We start from the raw sequence: 16,189 nt of genomic DNA on the forward strand, positions 1-16,189 counted from the left end.
TAAAATCGATTAAATTTGAAAAAAAATCGATTAAAATAAAAATAACCCAGAAAAAAAAACGAATTAAAATCAATTAAAATAAAAAAGAATCGATTAAAAAATCGATTAAAACAAAAACCCAGAAAATAAAAAACAAAAATGAAATAAAATCGATTAACATAAAAAAAACATCGATTAAAATAAAAAAAAAAAAAAAACCCAGAAAATAAAAAATAAAAAAAAACGAATTAAAATGGATTAACATAAAAAAAATCGATTAAAAAACTGATTAAAACAAAAACCCAGAAAAAAAAAACGATTAAAATCGATTAAACCTCGAATAATTTTGGACTACACCCTAACCTTGCTCATGCATGTGTTCGTGGTGGTCTTGGTGGTGGTGGAAAAGTCGGTGTTGCATGTGGTGGTTTTCGTGGTGGTGAAAGTGGTGGTCTTCGAATGAAAGAAAGAAGGAGGACACGAGGGAGAAGGAGGTGAGGGAGAAGGAGATCGAGAAAGAGAAAGAGAAGGAGGAGATCCAGAAAGAGAAGGAGGAGATCGGGGAGCAGGAGAAGGAAGGAGGAGGAGAGGAGAGAGAATCGGCTAGAAGAAGAAATAGGGTTGGGGCTAAGAAGAAATAGGGAGAGAGAAAGGGCTGCGTTTTTTTTTTTAATAAATAAAAGGGCCGGTTCACAAAGGCACCGGTTCAAACCGGTGGCCTTTATGTTTTTGCCACCGGTTTGAAGCTAGTGAACCGGTGCCTCATATCCTGGTTCAGCTTCCCATCAATTTTTTAGGCCATTTTTGCCACCGGTTTGGACTGAACCGGTGGCAATTAGGGGGTGCCTTTTTGATATTTTCTACTAGTGAATAGTGAACTACAATACTTATAGTTTTATAACCTGAGTAGTAATTTGATTGACTTTACATTCAAGAAATACTCCAAAGTTTATTGGCATTTCATTTCTCAAATAACTGTTCGAGGTATATTTTTGTGAAAATGGCTTCAAAATAGACTTTAATTTGAACATATAACCTTTGTATGGTTATAGATTGGATTTAGTCGTACTAACAACTACTACTAATAATTCAATATAAGTTAGCTAGGTTTAAACCCAAGAACAACATCAATTTACATTCTTCAACAAATTAATTAGGTCAGCAATAACAAATATCACGGATTTGGCTATTAAAATGAAGGGCTAGCTAAGATAAGCCAAACTCACCATCCCCCTCCCGACCTTTTAAGTTTATATTAATTTATCTTTTATATTTCCTCTGTTTCCTTATAGCTGCAACACTCCTCTTATCACGCTTGTCGATACATGATATCAATCATTAATATCTTTAATTACCAATATGTAAAAATTATTAACATTTGATATTAAATTAGTATAAATCGAGACGAATCTAATAAGATACCACATAACTATATTTTTGCATAGTTATAAATCATCAAAGCTAGTCAAGATAAAAGACATGAATAGTGTAAAAGTCAAACTGTTACAACTATAAAAAAAAAACCGAAAAAAGTAGTAAAAAAGGAAATTTCAATCAAGTTCTAAGTCCGAAGGAATAGAGAAGTAAATTTAGTCCATATAAGAGATGTATAACGTCAATCGGCAATCACTATATTAGGTATCCCCAATACATTGGAAAATGGAGAGTGCGAATCTATTCCTATAAGTCCATCATACCATCTTTACACTAGCTACTTGATAGATAATGTGATCTTTATACAACAACTATCGTCCACAATAATAAATATTATGTACAAGTAAACGAGTACAACATTCGAATGTTTAGAACTAAATAAAATTATACAATTAAATAGAATTAAGTACATGGTATATCTTCTAATAACAAAACCTATTGTAACTTTCAAGTTTAAACTTTTATTAGCCAACTCTAAACCAAGTTTTTGCTTAGCAATGAGGTAAACTAGATAATTTATTCTATTGAAATTATTTAAATAATTAATTAACATCCAAAGAGTAAGATTTCTGTGAAAATATGAGATGGATAGAGTAGATCAGTGATCGGATCTCCACCCTTTTCTCTACACCACAAGTCCGCAACAATATAGATGATCTAAGCTAATTACTGTAAAATAAATAAATAAATAAATAAATGCCCAAACATAAAAAGCACCCGCCCCACAAAAAGAAGTGAAAACGTACCAAAAAAGCAAGGAAACGTATAAGTTGCCCTAAAATACTGGCATGCATCAAGATAGTGATATCACCCAAGTCTGTTGGAATTGAATGTTTGACGTTTCACACACATCAGTCATGAGTTCATCACAAAACACACTCCATCCCAATATCTATTGTCGTATTGATAGTGTAATTTCAATTTGTACGTGACAGTTAAATCTAAACAAAACAATATCTGAATATTTGCTACTTGTTGATTTGTAATGTTGTTTCAACTAATAACGTAAATTTAAATAGGAACCAAAGTAAAACGTATGAAAACTTATAAGTAATCAACTTGTCAATCTCAATTTAGGGCAAGAAAGTGTAGCAATCACTTTATTAAACAAGATTATATGTACTAGCTGTCTAGCTCACAAGAAAGGGAAAAAAGTTCATTGATCCATACATAATTATCTCAAATTACACAAACTAGCTATAATAAGAAACTTGTAAAACTAAATTAAATCTATAATAGTCTAATACTAGTTCCAAAGGGGGTGAAGTTCTTTCCATCTTTATAGTATTGATCCTCATTCGTCGCCGGTGTCGAAAAGTTCCTCTAGATCTGCACAAGATGAGAAGAAAAACATTGTTCTCAAATAAATGGCGCATCATAGCTACGGAGTACTTAGCTAGCTAGCTAGCTATGTCCAATTCATTGTATTCCACTGCAAATGAAGATGGCAACAATAATAAGCGTAAATTAAATATTGATTACTTAATCAAAACTAATTAATATACCCAAATATATGATTGAATTGCAAGCTGGAAACTATGGGATGAAATTAAACAGATATAGTATTGTATACAAAAATAGAAAGCAATCAAAACCTGACAAATTCGACTTCAAGTTTACATGCACTGTTTCATTCAACGTACCAAAGAATTTTGAACCTTTGATGTAAGTTTTTTTGCCTAAATCATTGAATAAATTTATTGCTAATTTAGATTGTTCTTTTTTCACTTCATAAAAAAATAAATAAATATTAGTCTTTTATACCATAAGAATTTAAGATGTTCCTATAGTTAATGTTTCAAGCAAATTAAAGTATTTTAAATTTAATTACTAATAAAAATAAACTGTGATCATTATAGTTACACATAAATATAAAAATTATTTTGATTCGATAATATTGGAGAAACTATGATCATCTACAATAAAATTTAACTTTACCATATGAAAGAAAAAAAATGAATTTGAATGATGTGTTCCATTGTTTTAATCAATAGAGTATCCCTTCAATCATAAGTAAATTACTTATCAAATTAAGACGTGTTATAAACAGCATTAAATTTTCCCACATGGTAAAAAAATATATATAGTGATCGATATGTGTTCCATTGTTTTCAACACTAGAGATATACCCTTCCATTATAAGAAAACTCCTTACTAATTTAAGACGTTTCATAAGCCGCATTTATTTTGTCCATATGGTTAAAAAATGAATTGAATGATATGTGTTCCATAGTTTTCATCATTACATAATCCCTTAGATCATAAGTAAACCTACTCCTTATGAATTTAAGACGCGTGTGAAAAAAGTTGCCACTTTTCATATTAACGCCTATAAAAATTTAGGAATAACATGTGAAAATATTTTGGGGTGGAAGGAGTTGACATAATTATATAATATACTTCGTAAGTAAATCGACAAAGTCACAAAATTGATTATATATGTACTTGTGGTAGTACATTCATAAATCACATTATAAATCAGTAACATACTAAAAATGCAAGTAAAAACACATAGCACTATGGTTTTATTAATACCTGGTAAGGAAACCCCGGAGCAAGAAGATCCGAGGTGGAATCGAGCTTATGAAGCAACGGGGAGGCGGCAACACTACCAACAAGGTAGTAAGACGCACCATGCTGAAGTGGATGAACCGTAACACCCCACTCATTAGTCATAACCGGGTGTCCGGAACCAGAATGAACAAGAACAGCATTCTCCCCAAACTCCTCCTTAACATTAAACGGTCCAACCGGAAGCTCGAACACCATCCCGTTAATAAACACCGTTGATTTCCCTAAAAGTCCACCAGACTCACCTACACCTACAAACACACAAACATTTTTCCATTGAAAAATTTAAGCAAACAAATCAATTATAACAGTCAATCATAAAAACTGGCCATGCACACGTCCGGAGTTAGGAAGAGGGTGTTCAGTCTGCTGATTTTCTGTTGGGAAAAGACAAATTTAGCCCCTATTTGAAGTTACTATGACAAATTTGTCCTTAGTTTTTATAGGTGTGTTACATAAGTTTCAGTTCAACTTATATGTTATGTTACATTACATCAATCATGTCGTATCACATTCAATATTCTTATAGTTGTCTACCCAAATTTATTGGATACATATAATTATGAAATGATAAGTCTAACTAATAAATTTCCTAGCTTTTCATTTACCTGTCAAATCTCTCTAATAATAGAGTCAATAGTTTTATGGTCAATGTAAATTACTCTATCCTACCTAGTTTCTAGTTAGATTAAATACTCTCTTCGTTCGTTCTTTAATAACCGTCTTCTGAAATTGTACACACGAATTAAGATGTTACATGTTCTTTTTATACAAGTTAAAGCAATGTTGATTCTTTATATGCAAAAAGAGAAATTATTAGTTATTGCATGGATATTCAAAATCAAGTAATAATATTTCATAGCGATCTTAATTTCAAATATAAAACAAATTAAACAATGCATTAGTATTATTAGTGACACATATCATGTGACCAAATACAAAACAATAAAGATTAGGGCTGAGCAAAATTACTCGAAAACCCGAAAAACTAATCCGTAACCGTTTCGAAAATTAGGGTACTCGATCCGATAACCATAACAGTTCGGGTACCCGTTTCAATAATTTGTTATCAGGTATGGTTATTAAGTATCATTTTAAAATTAACGGTTACTCGATCCGATCCGATAAGCATTTTTTTGCTTTTTTTCCCTACTTGAATCTATTTTTTTTAAATCTGAACTCTTACTTTACTTCATAATATCAATGATTAGTAATATTATTAATAATTTGGTCAAAATTATATGATATTGTTGTTAATTAGTGATAAATTATGTCATAACAACTACATAATTAAGTTTAATTATCATTATTGGATATCTTATTGGTTACCCGATAACCGATCCGAAAATACGGGTATCCGAACTTATCGGTTTGGGTTATAGATATTACTTTTAGGGATTTTGGTTATCGGATACCCGAACCATTAGTACTAACGGTGCGGGTACCTGTCCCATGCTCACCCATAATAAAGATAACAGATTAATTAAGTGATTAGTACTCTATAATCGTTACAAACTACAATTAAGGTCAAGCATTCAAATAATGTGTAAGTTTTGTTAATTTCAACTAAGCAAATATCATGTGAAAAAAAGTATACTAAGAAACGAAAATAAAAACGCAGTCAATTAATGTGCAAGTTTTGTTAATTTCAACTAAGCAAGCTATGCAAATATCATGTAAAATTAAAATTTCTTTTTTTAAAAAAAAAAAAAATGTATTGAAGTTAATAGCAACTTTCATGAAAAAAATGCATCAAAAAAAAATTTAAGCGTTACCTAGCAATTGACCAAGACTACCCGAAATCGCGTTAGGAACAACAGGAGAAGAGGAAGTAACAGCACAAGTAGAAGTATTAGGAGGATTAGTCACCAAGAACCTCAACTCTTGTTGAAACTTAAGCTTCTCAACTTCATGGTCTTTCTTGGAATGATCACCACCAAACATATCTCCTAGCAAGAGAGACGAGAACCCGCCTACGGCTTGATCGGAACTAGCCGGGACATTGATTGTAGCCGAGGCATCGTCGTGGTGGTGTGTAGGTCCAAAGCATAACCCTTGACTAAAACTATTACCACCACCACTTTGGTGCAAGGGAAAAAACAAAGGATCTTGAGGAACAAATTCATGAGTAGTAATATTAGTAGTAGTAGGAGGAATAAGTTGGTGGAAATAAGGGTTACATTGGTTAACACTAGTAGGAGAATTTCCAAATTGATCAACAACAACATTATTAGTATTGTTACTATTATTATTATTATTATTATTATTATTATTATTATTATTATTATTATTATTAGTAATGCTATTGGTACTACTACTATTACCACCATAAGATGATGAGCCTCCTCCTGACCTAGAAGGCGGCACCTTACGAGGTGATGCCTTATCGGAGGAGGACGAGGAGGAGGAGGCTGGCATTGGTTGCGGCGGGCTGTGGTGGTGATGGATACTAGTAATGACATTATTGTTGGTGGCAGCGGCAGCGGCAGCGGTGGCGGCAGTGGTTTTAGCTTGGAGTGTGCGTTGCTTATGCTTACTTCGGGACTTACGGTTTTGGAACCAATAGAACACGTTGGCGTCACCAACTTGACCATACTCTTGGAGTTGTGCTCGGATCCTCCGAATCTCGTCTCGTGGCGGGTTAACCATACCCGAGTTGAATATCGCCTCTAGGATCCGAATTTGTTCCGGTTTCGGGTTCCACCTCGGCTTTGGCTCCGGACTCCTCTCTTCACAACCTATATCAAAAAATAAAATTCATAAAGAAAACTACACATATAAAACCCTAGAGAAATGATGAATATAATCAACATATATTTTTTGTTAGGACGAATACTTCTATTGTCCAAATTTAATTTTCGGTATTCATTTTAAATTAAACTATTAACGTGACTATTAATTTCAAGTAGACGGAGAAAATATAATACCGGAAGAGAAAGGGGAATTACTCGAAGATGATCGGCCACATGAATTGGAGAGAAGAGACGATTGGTGATGATTCGAGTCATGTTGTTGTGACCATGGTTGATTATTACACGGCTTGGACTTGAACATGCTCGGCCAGTGTCTATTCGACGACGCCATTTTTTATGATGATTTTTTTGTAAGAAAATTATAAAAGAAAGCAACAAAGGACTTGAAATAGTTGTTGTTGATGAAGTTGCACTTGAAGTAGTTGCTAGGTTTATAACAACCCTTTATATAGTACTCCTTGTATGTACCTTCAATTATACATCAACAAATTAATTAGACAAAGAACCGCCTGTAAATTGATTAATAATTAAGCAAATAAAATACAAGATTAATCAAACTATATATTAAAAAAATTGTTATGGGAAGAGAAGAGGAAACCCATCATTTTTTTGAAAAAAAAAAAAAAATAGAAAAAATTGAAGAAAATATGTACCTTTTTAGTTCATATATTTGGATCTATATTTTTGTGTTTGTAAGTATTTTTATTTTCTCTCTCCTAAGTTTGGTTTTGGTTGCAGAAGGAAGAGGTTATTGATTGAGGGGTGGGATTATTCTAATGAAGTGGAAGAGGTTGTTGCAGGAATAAATAGGGGGTGTGAAGAGTTATTGCATTTTGCAAACATAACACTAATATTGTTTTTATTTTATTTATTTTTTAAAATTTTTTATTTAAATTTTTTTTAAATAAAAAGTTGGGAGTTGAAAGCCTTTTGGATTGACTCGAGAGGAAAGATTAAATTCTTCAAAGATGACAGTTATAATCCTTTCTTTTTAAACAAAAATAAATAAAATTGTAATTTTAATGTTTGAAACTAATAGTAGAAATTGCGTAATTAGGTGAAAAAAAGAGGTAAAAGGAGAGAAGTAAAGTGTGATGAGTAGGATTAGATTCTCTTACTTCAAAAGAGTAAAAGAAGAAAGACTTTTCGAGTTTTCAAAATCAATAGAAGTTCATTGAATAGAATGAATGACAAATCGATCAATACTATACTTGTTACTTTTGACTCAAATGTGAAAAAGAATAATTTGTTCTTTCTTCATAACTAGTCATTTGTTCATAATTAGGGAGTAATTATGATACATGCATGGTTTTTTTCAATTTTTGGTCAAGTTAGTTGAATACAAATGGAATGTTAATTAAATGTAATTCTTAAGGTTATGCTAATATAGTAATATGTCCTTCAAAACAATAAAAAGTAATACTCCGTATGTCTTTCTTCAAAAAAAAAAAAGAAATAATGTAATACAAGTATTTATATTTATAGAACAATATTAAGAAGTTCGAATATTCTAAGAATTATACTCGTGTGATAGAGTAAATTTTGTATTAATTGGTGATAGACTATTAGAAATGCCATACATGTGTTTTAGTTTTGAAAATTCAAGTATGAACCGTGTGAATATGTAGTTATAATACGGGGCATTAAATATAGACTCATACTTTTTATAATATCTATCAAAAAAAAAATGTGAAGATATTATTAGTAGAAAGGTACTTTCATTTATATTTGACATAATCAGAATAATTAACAACTTTTATCAATTAATAAGAGAAGTATTATCAATTAAAACTTAAATGTGAAAAATGGATTAGTGTTTGAATGGTATGTTTTGATGTGTTGAATGAATAGTTTGTACTCGTACATATAGTAAACAATAATACGACTATTAAACTATTCATATTTTAGACTTAAAGCTATTAGTAAATTCAATTTAGTGACTTTTGTCCAAAAGTATGGTACATTACAATCATCTGATTAGTCCTATTCTATATACAAAATTTTCACTTAACCAAATTGATCTAGACTTACTTTAATTATCCTTTTAACTGAATTTTTTAAAACTAGCTTATCTCGCTATTGTATTATTCTATAAGTTATCTATCTTATCCGAACCTTTTATTTTTTTATTTTTTTGTTGTTTAGAGTCACAAAGACGGATGATGAGAATCAATCCCGAATTTAACTAAAACAAAGGGAAGCTCTACCAAGTAAGTTATCCCTTACTCTCTCCAAATCTATTAACCTTTATATGAATCATTGAATCTAGTGGACCTAAGTGAAAATAGGATGAACAAAATAAGAACTAATTGAACTTATTGTAATTTATATAGGAAAATGCTATAAATAGTCCTTAGGGCTACATAATACACACTAGGAAATCGTATAAATTTAGAAAATCGTAAAAATATAAACACTGATTATACTGATTTACTAGTGTTTTTGTCATGAATTCCTAATTTTATACAATTTTCAAGAGTGTATTTAATGCTTATATGTAGCCATTAGGACTACAACTACATATACCCATTTATAAAAGACCCTGTTCACTTCACCTGAAAAAAAAAAAAATATTCAGTAAAAATAGTTTAAGTTCAATAAAAATAAGTTTAGCAAAAATAATTTCAGTTCAGTAAAAATAATTTCATTTCAATAAAAATCAGTAAATTTAAAGAAGAAATATAATAGCAAATCCGTAAAAATAATTTCAGTTCAGCAAAAATAATTTCAGTTCAATAAAAATAATTTAAGTTTAGCAATAATAATTTCACTTCAGTAAAAATAATTTTAGTTAATAAAAATAAAGTGAAATGAATGGGGCCTAAACATAATTAATTAATAGGCGGTAATTTTGTATAGCGTTATTAATCCTAAAGTAACAAACACCCAAAAAAATGTTATACAGAGAAACTAAAGACAAATAAAAGAATATAATAAAGAGGCAATAAAGCCAAAAAATATGGTTAACGTTCATCAAAGACAGGAAAAGAGAGACTAAAAAGGAATAAGGAAATATACAAATACCAGAAATTTTGTTACAGAGTACAATTCAATTTATGAAGGAGAAAAATGTGACTGAAAATTATCATGTGACTAGATCATTAGATTAAGAAAACAAAGGATCGATTCAAAGTTGCACCCATGCTAATTATATTAATTGGCCAATATCAATAATACGGGATTTAACGGTCTTAACTTATGCACTTGGCTGGTCTTTTAATTTAATGTTTAATCGCAATGAATTTTTAATCGGATTGAATTTTGGAGATAGTAAGTAAGTTGATATTTATACCAAATAAGCAACTTTATTATGGTGAAAAGTGAAGAACAAGTATATATTTAAGTCCTATATATATGGTATTGTACTCTGTAGAAAAAAAAAAAAAAATCATTATTTGTGATTTACTCCACATTATCTGATTCAAAGTTATATCAAGATGAAATTTTGTAACTTAGAGCTTGTTCTCTTCAGCTTAATTTCAATTCAGTTCTGTTTAGCTCCAATCAGTTTATTTCAATTCCAATCAGTCCAGTTCCTAATTTCCTTCTCTCATAAATAATTTAGTTCAGTCCAGCTTCAATCAGTTCAGTTCAGCTCAATTCAGTAAAATCAGAACAAGCCCTTAATTTAACTTACAAACATACAAATTAAAACTTTGTCTACTGTCTTGAAGTTTACTTCTCATCTCTTTCTTTTTTTTTTTTTTTTTGAAACATCTCATCTCTTTCTTTAGCGGGGTGAGTTTAGACCTCAAATTCAACCTTGCTACACACCGATCAAAAGTGTTATGTAGAGAATGTTTAAGATTGGTTGCTTTCCTACGGGTAGTGGAATTTTCCTTAAGAAATACTTATATCTAAGGATATGTAAGTAAACAACTCCCTATAGTTTGTGAGAAGTTTATATTCCTATAAAGTACGGTTTCTTTCCATTATTTTGCTAACCAAATTAAACAAATATACATAACATACTTTTCTACTTCATAAGAAATTGGACTTTCATGATATTTGGTGTTAATGAAACAAGCATAGAGTATACAATTAGTATATAAGTCAAAATGTTGTTTAAAATAATCAAATGTAGTATCCCCAAATAATTGCATGTCGGTTTTAACCAATAGTGGTTATTATATTTACTTCTAATTTATTTTTTCCTGGTGAAGGGAAGAAAACTTCTTCACATATTACTGAATACTCGCAACAATTGTGATTATTTGAGAACAAATGGAGTATTAGGTAAGCCCTTAATAAAACACCAATTTACTTAATCCTCGTAGATGATCAATAAGAATACATCACTACAAGAGTTAAACGGATCATACAAGAAATAACTAAGGCGATTGTGCCTTGTGCAAACTTTTTTTTTTTTTTATCTAAATTTATTAATTCATTATGAGATATACTGCTTATTTAATTAGCATTCCAAAAGTGGTTCCCTATACTTTCAAAAGGCGAATGAAGTTGTGAATTTAATTCAAATTAGTCTAACACACACACTACATCACTTGTATGATTTTCTCATCAGTGATGTATTTGCTCGATCTCACCATCGTCCACAAGACCACAATAATGAGTTAGTTTTAATTTGTCATTTATTAAGGTTTGGTTCTTCTAAGTTTATTTTCATTTTAATTTTGTTTGATGTAATTCAACTCAGTTTATTATTTTAGTTCAGTTCAATTCAACTTACTCTCTAATTTATTATTATTATTATTATTATTATTATTATTATTATTATTATTATTATTATTATTATTATTTTTTCAGTTCAATCTTAAAAGGAAAAAGCCCAAGTAACCTAAGCTTTGAAAAAATTATAATGATAGTGATCTATTCCCTGAGAAGCAGGAGACGGCCTTGAGCCTCCATTGTATAGCAAAGCATATTTTTGTATTTGTTGAATGCTAGGAAAACTAACAATAGAGCATGTCAGATTATTAGTGTAGTGTCTAGTCAATCAATTTCATGTGTATACGTACGATTTAGATTATTTATTGCTTCATATGTATACGTACGATTTAGATTATTTATTGCTTCATATGATAGTTAGGGAAATTGATTTTATCATACCACTTATTAATTTTGTCATACCACTTATTGATTTTGTCACACCCCAGGGTGAGAAGAGTATGAAAAATTATGCTCTCACATAAAGGTTTATCAAAATCAAATTTGGTGTATCAAAATCAAATTTGGTGTATCAAAATCATTTCCCATAGTTAATTTATGGAGTAAAAATATGTACATTTTACTTGGCATCAAAACATATACGAAGTATGTATACAAGCAATACAGCAAATATTACTCAAACTTTCTGAATAAATATAGAAAATTTTCTTACTTTGTTTTATTTGATCGGTTAATTAGGCACTAAGACCTTGTTCACTTCACATTAAAAAAATAATATTCATTAAAAATAATTTCAGTTTAGTAAAATTAATTTCAGTTCGGCAAAAATAATTTTAATTTTGTAAAAATAATTTTAGTTCAATAAAAATCAGTAAACTTAAAGAAGAAATATGATTGAAAATCCGTAAAAAATAATTTCAGTTCAATAAAATTAATTTCAATTTAGTAAAATTATTTTCAGTTCAATAAAAATAATTTAAGTTCAGCAAAAATAACTTCAGTTCAGTAAAAATAATTTCACTTCAGCAAAAATAAGATGAAGTAAACGGGACCTAAGGTTGCCCTATATATTCTTAATCTTCTTCTGATTTATATTTTAACTGGAATTATTTTTGTTAACCTTTAATTATATTAACTAGACTAAATTATTTCAATAAAATAAAAACGCACAACTTGGCTTGTCTCAAGTGCCTTATCTTTTATACATGGGGTTGATTTTGGGCTCGATTCTTGTGGATATTATTACTTGTTAGGAGTAGGGGTCTTGTGCAATTCGAGAAAAAGGTGAAATTGTGTATTTGTGTTTGTGTATGCATTTATTTTGGAGGTAAAGAAAGTCAATAGAATATCAAAAGAATTTCCAGGTATCAACTTCGTTGCTGTTGACTCAAGCTTATCACTTTCTCAGCAACCAAAAGCTAACCTAGCTGCTCATATAGCAGTCGTTGTTTGGTAGCGTAGTACTCCAAACGGCCATACTTGGTAAGCTATAACGCCTAATACTTGCAATTTTATCGTTGGATTAGTCTCGATGCATATTTTCATTTTTATGTAAATTTTGTTTTGGTAAGCATAAAATTTTCATAGTTGTTATAAATAAAATATGGAAACTGTGAGTACTAAAAAGATTGGTCGACTTATGCAATCTTAGATTATTTGTGTAACTACTACGAGTAGCATGTACAACAGTACAAGAAGTAAGAAGTAGTACATACAAACTAACAAATAGATAACACGAGTACAAAATATTGTAAGAATAGTTGCTTTAAAAAAATTTACTTCCCATGACATGCAAAAATAATCTACTGAAAATCATTCGTCTACTAAAATGCCAAAGATGAGTGTCTTCTAATCTACTTAGTTACTTCGTGTAACATAAAAAATCGATTTGGTGGTATCCAAAATTTAACTAAGATCAAATCTTGTATATATTATTATTACCCGTGATTTTAATTGAAATTCTTGCGATGTACTCCTTTCGTTCCTTAATATAAAGCCTCTTTTGGTTTTTGCGAGGGAATTAAGAAAGTTGTAAATTCTTTAAAACTAATGATTAAAAGTACGTATGTGCATATGGGGTTAGAGAGAGATAGAGAGAAAGAAAAAAATAGTTGAGAATAATTGAAGAGATAGAGAGAGAAAGTGTTGAAAATTGATGTTAAATGTACAAAAAAGTAAAGGAATAAAGATGACAACTCATCAAAAAAGGGTAATAATGTTAAAAAAAATATAACTTTTAAATAGAAAGAGGCATGAGGTTTTGACGGAAAGAGTAGTTACTAAATATGAAAGGAAGGCAAAAACTAATAAATTAAAAATAAAAAAAAAATGGAAAAAAAATTGGAATAGGAATGAGATTATTATGAGGTGTGGGTCTACACACCTCCAACAAAAAAAAAAAAAAAAACCAAAGAAAAGATAATTAGGGTAAAAGATTGGCATTAAAACCCCTCTGAATTTCAACTGTTTTAGATACCATTGGCTTGCTTATTGCGAGGCAAGCAGCAGCTAATTTGGCCAAATGTAACTTCTTTGATAATTTAACCAATAATTAATATATGCCCCTCCTTTTTAGGAATTCAAGTTTTTTAGATGAGATTGTCCATCTTTTTTTAACTTTTAAGATTATTAGTTTTCTTTGACTATTTTGTTTCACTTTACTAAGGATATAAACTTTATAAAGTGTATATGTTTTTATAGGGGGAGCCATGTTTAAGATAAAGTAACTCACTCTTATAAAAATTTGTTAAATTATTCAATTATACTACTAGTACATAACAAGAAAAGAAAGCAATTAAATTGCTTATCATGGAAAAAATAATTTGTGTATTCAATCCACAAATATAAGGTACCCAAACTTAATTAAATGAGTCAATTTAATTTGTTGATGTTGTATGTGTCATATATGTACATATACTATATATGATATATGTGCAATATATGTATGATATGTGTACAAAAATAGAATAATTAACATGATTAAGTTTAAATAGAATTTAGTATTAATTTATTTGAACTCACTTAAAAAGATTATTAGGTTCACCACTGCTTAATCTTAAACTATTTGTCACTTTATACATTCATTTTGGCCATTTGTCAAACATAAAACTACGGTAACATTGGTGGAGCATTTGAAATATTAGTCCTAGATTAATCTTTTTCCGGTCATATTGACTTGTTGACTGCAAATTGATTTGAATTAAATAATAATTTTAAATGAAATAAAATAATATTTGATCTCTATTTTATAAGATAGAGTAGGGGTTGCGGTGCCATGCTAAAATAATCTTCTTCATTTTAATATAGGATAAAAAAAATAATTAAATAAAGTCAACCAATTATCCAAAAAAAAAATCAATTGATATAGCCATGGAAAAAAAATAATATTACTCTGTAGCAATCAATTTACGAGTATTTGAATTACACAGATATATAAAATTTCATTCAATCAATTAATTTAGACAACCCAAATATATATCTCCAATTGATAGAGGAAAGAAAGGTTGAAGATAGGTAGATAGGTCATTTTCAAAAATTAACATAAATTATGATTATTCAATATATTTAATAGAGTAGTATATATATATATATATATATTTTTTTTTTTTTGAGAGAAACATAGTTAACAGTTTTGATACTATTTGTATTAGTATTGAGTTTCATGTATATGTTGACGCAAAATTCAAGTCAATGAAATCCAATTACAAAAAAAAAAAAAAAAAAAAAAAAAAAAAAAAAAAAAAATGATGACACTAAAAACCTCTATTAGTTTCTTAAAAAAAAAAAAAAAAAAAAAAAAAAAAAAAAAAAAAAAACCCTAACAATCGTTACTATAGTTGATGTAGCAAGCTTAACTACGTTTCTTCCCCATTAAATAATTGTGAATTTTATATATTTTATTTTCATCTATTCTTTTATCTTTAATATATAATTTTATACTCAATGTATATATATATGTGATAAATAATTTTAGATATTGAGTACTTATTAGACTCTATTTGTTAACTAAGCTTGATTTTATTTGATGCAAAGTGTAGTACTATTATCCTAAAATAAAATATGTTCATATAGAGTATAAAATAAAATTAATTTCAGAAAAATCAGATGAATCAAACATAGTCTAAATACCACCCAAGTGTTTATGCGCTTATGTTGTCTTCAAAAAAAAAAAAAAGTGTTGTCCAACTTCTAAACAACTGTAATTGATGCTTTTTAAAATAATCAATACTCCAATGAATTAATATCTATCCCAAATATATATAATTTTCAAAATATATATTTGACAGTCAATATCTTCAATACGTGTTATAAAATTAAATACATAATAGTGAGATGAATCAAATTTGAATAAACATTATTAAAGTTGACTATGAAACAAAAATAGGCGCTATATTATGAGATGACAGTGTTTTTTTTTTAATCATTATTTTGTCATAATTAATTTTTTCAAAAATTGATTAGTTTAATTCAAGTAATTTCAAGTTAATAGATAAATAATTTCAGTACAGTAAAAATAATTTCAGTTCAATTTAGTAAATAAAATTACACTTTAATAAAAATCAATAACTTTAAGGCTCTGTTCACTTCACCTTAAAAAATAATTTTAGTTCAGTAAAAGTAATTCCAGTTCAATAAAAATAAGTTCAGTTCAGTAAAATTAATTTCAGTTCAGTAAAAATCAGTAACTTTGTAGAAAGAATATAATAGAAATTCAGTAAAAATAATTTCAGTTCAGCAAAAAAAACTTCATTTCAGTAAAATTAATTTCAGTTCAGTAAAAATAATTTTACTTCAGTAAAAATAATTTAAGTTCAGCAAAAATA

At 28.9% G+C, this 16,189-nt stretch overlaps 1 protein-coding gene across 1 annotated transcript; it reads right to left on the bottom strand.

The window, feature by feature from the left end:
• Positions 1-2,821: 2,821 nt before the first annotated feature.
• On the bottom strand, positions 2,822-7,081 carry LOC145579367 (WUSCHEL-related homeobox 9-like). Its single transcript, XM_081636605.1, has 4 exons — positions 6,912-7,081; positions 5,760-6,722; positions 3,949-4,235; positions 2,822-2,845 (listed from the first exon to the last, which is right to left on the bottom strand). Exons 1-4 carry the CDS (start codon positions 7,066-7,068, stop codon positions 2,822-2,824), a joined length of 1,431 nt encoding a protein of 476 aa, XP_081492731.1. The 5' UTR covers positions 7,069-7,081.
• Between the last annotated feature and the right edge of the window lie 9,108 nt (positions 7,082-16,189).

This window comes from Chenopodium album, chromosome 14 (genome assembly GCF_948465745.1).
Source record: "Chenopodium album chromosome 14, dcCheAlbu1.1, whole genome shotgun sequence".
In the NCBI taxonomy this organism is placed as follows: Eukaryota; Viridiplantae; Streptophyta; class Magnoliopsida; order Caryophyllales; family Amaranthaceae; genus Chenopodium; species Chenopodium album.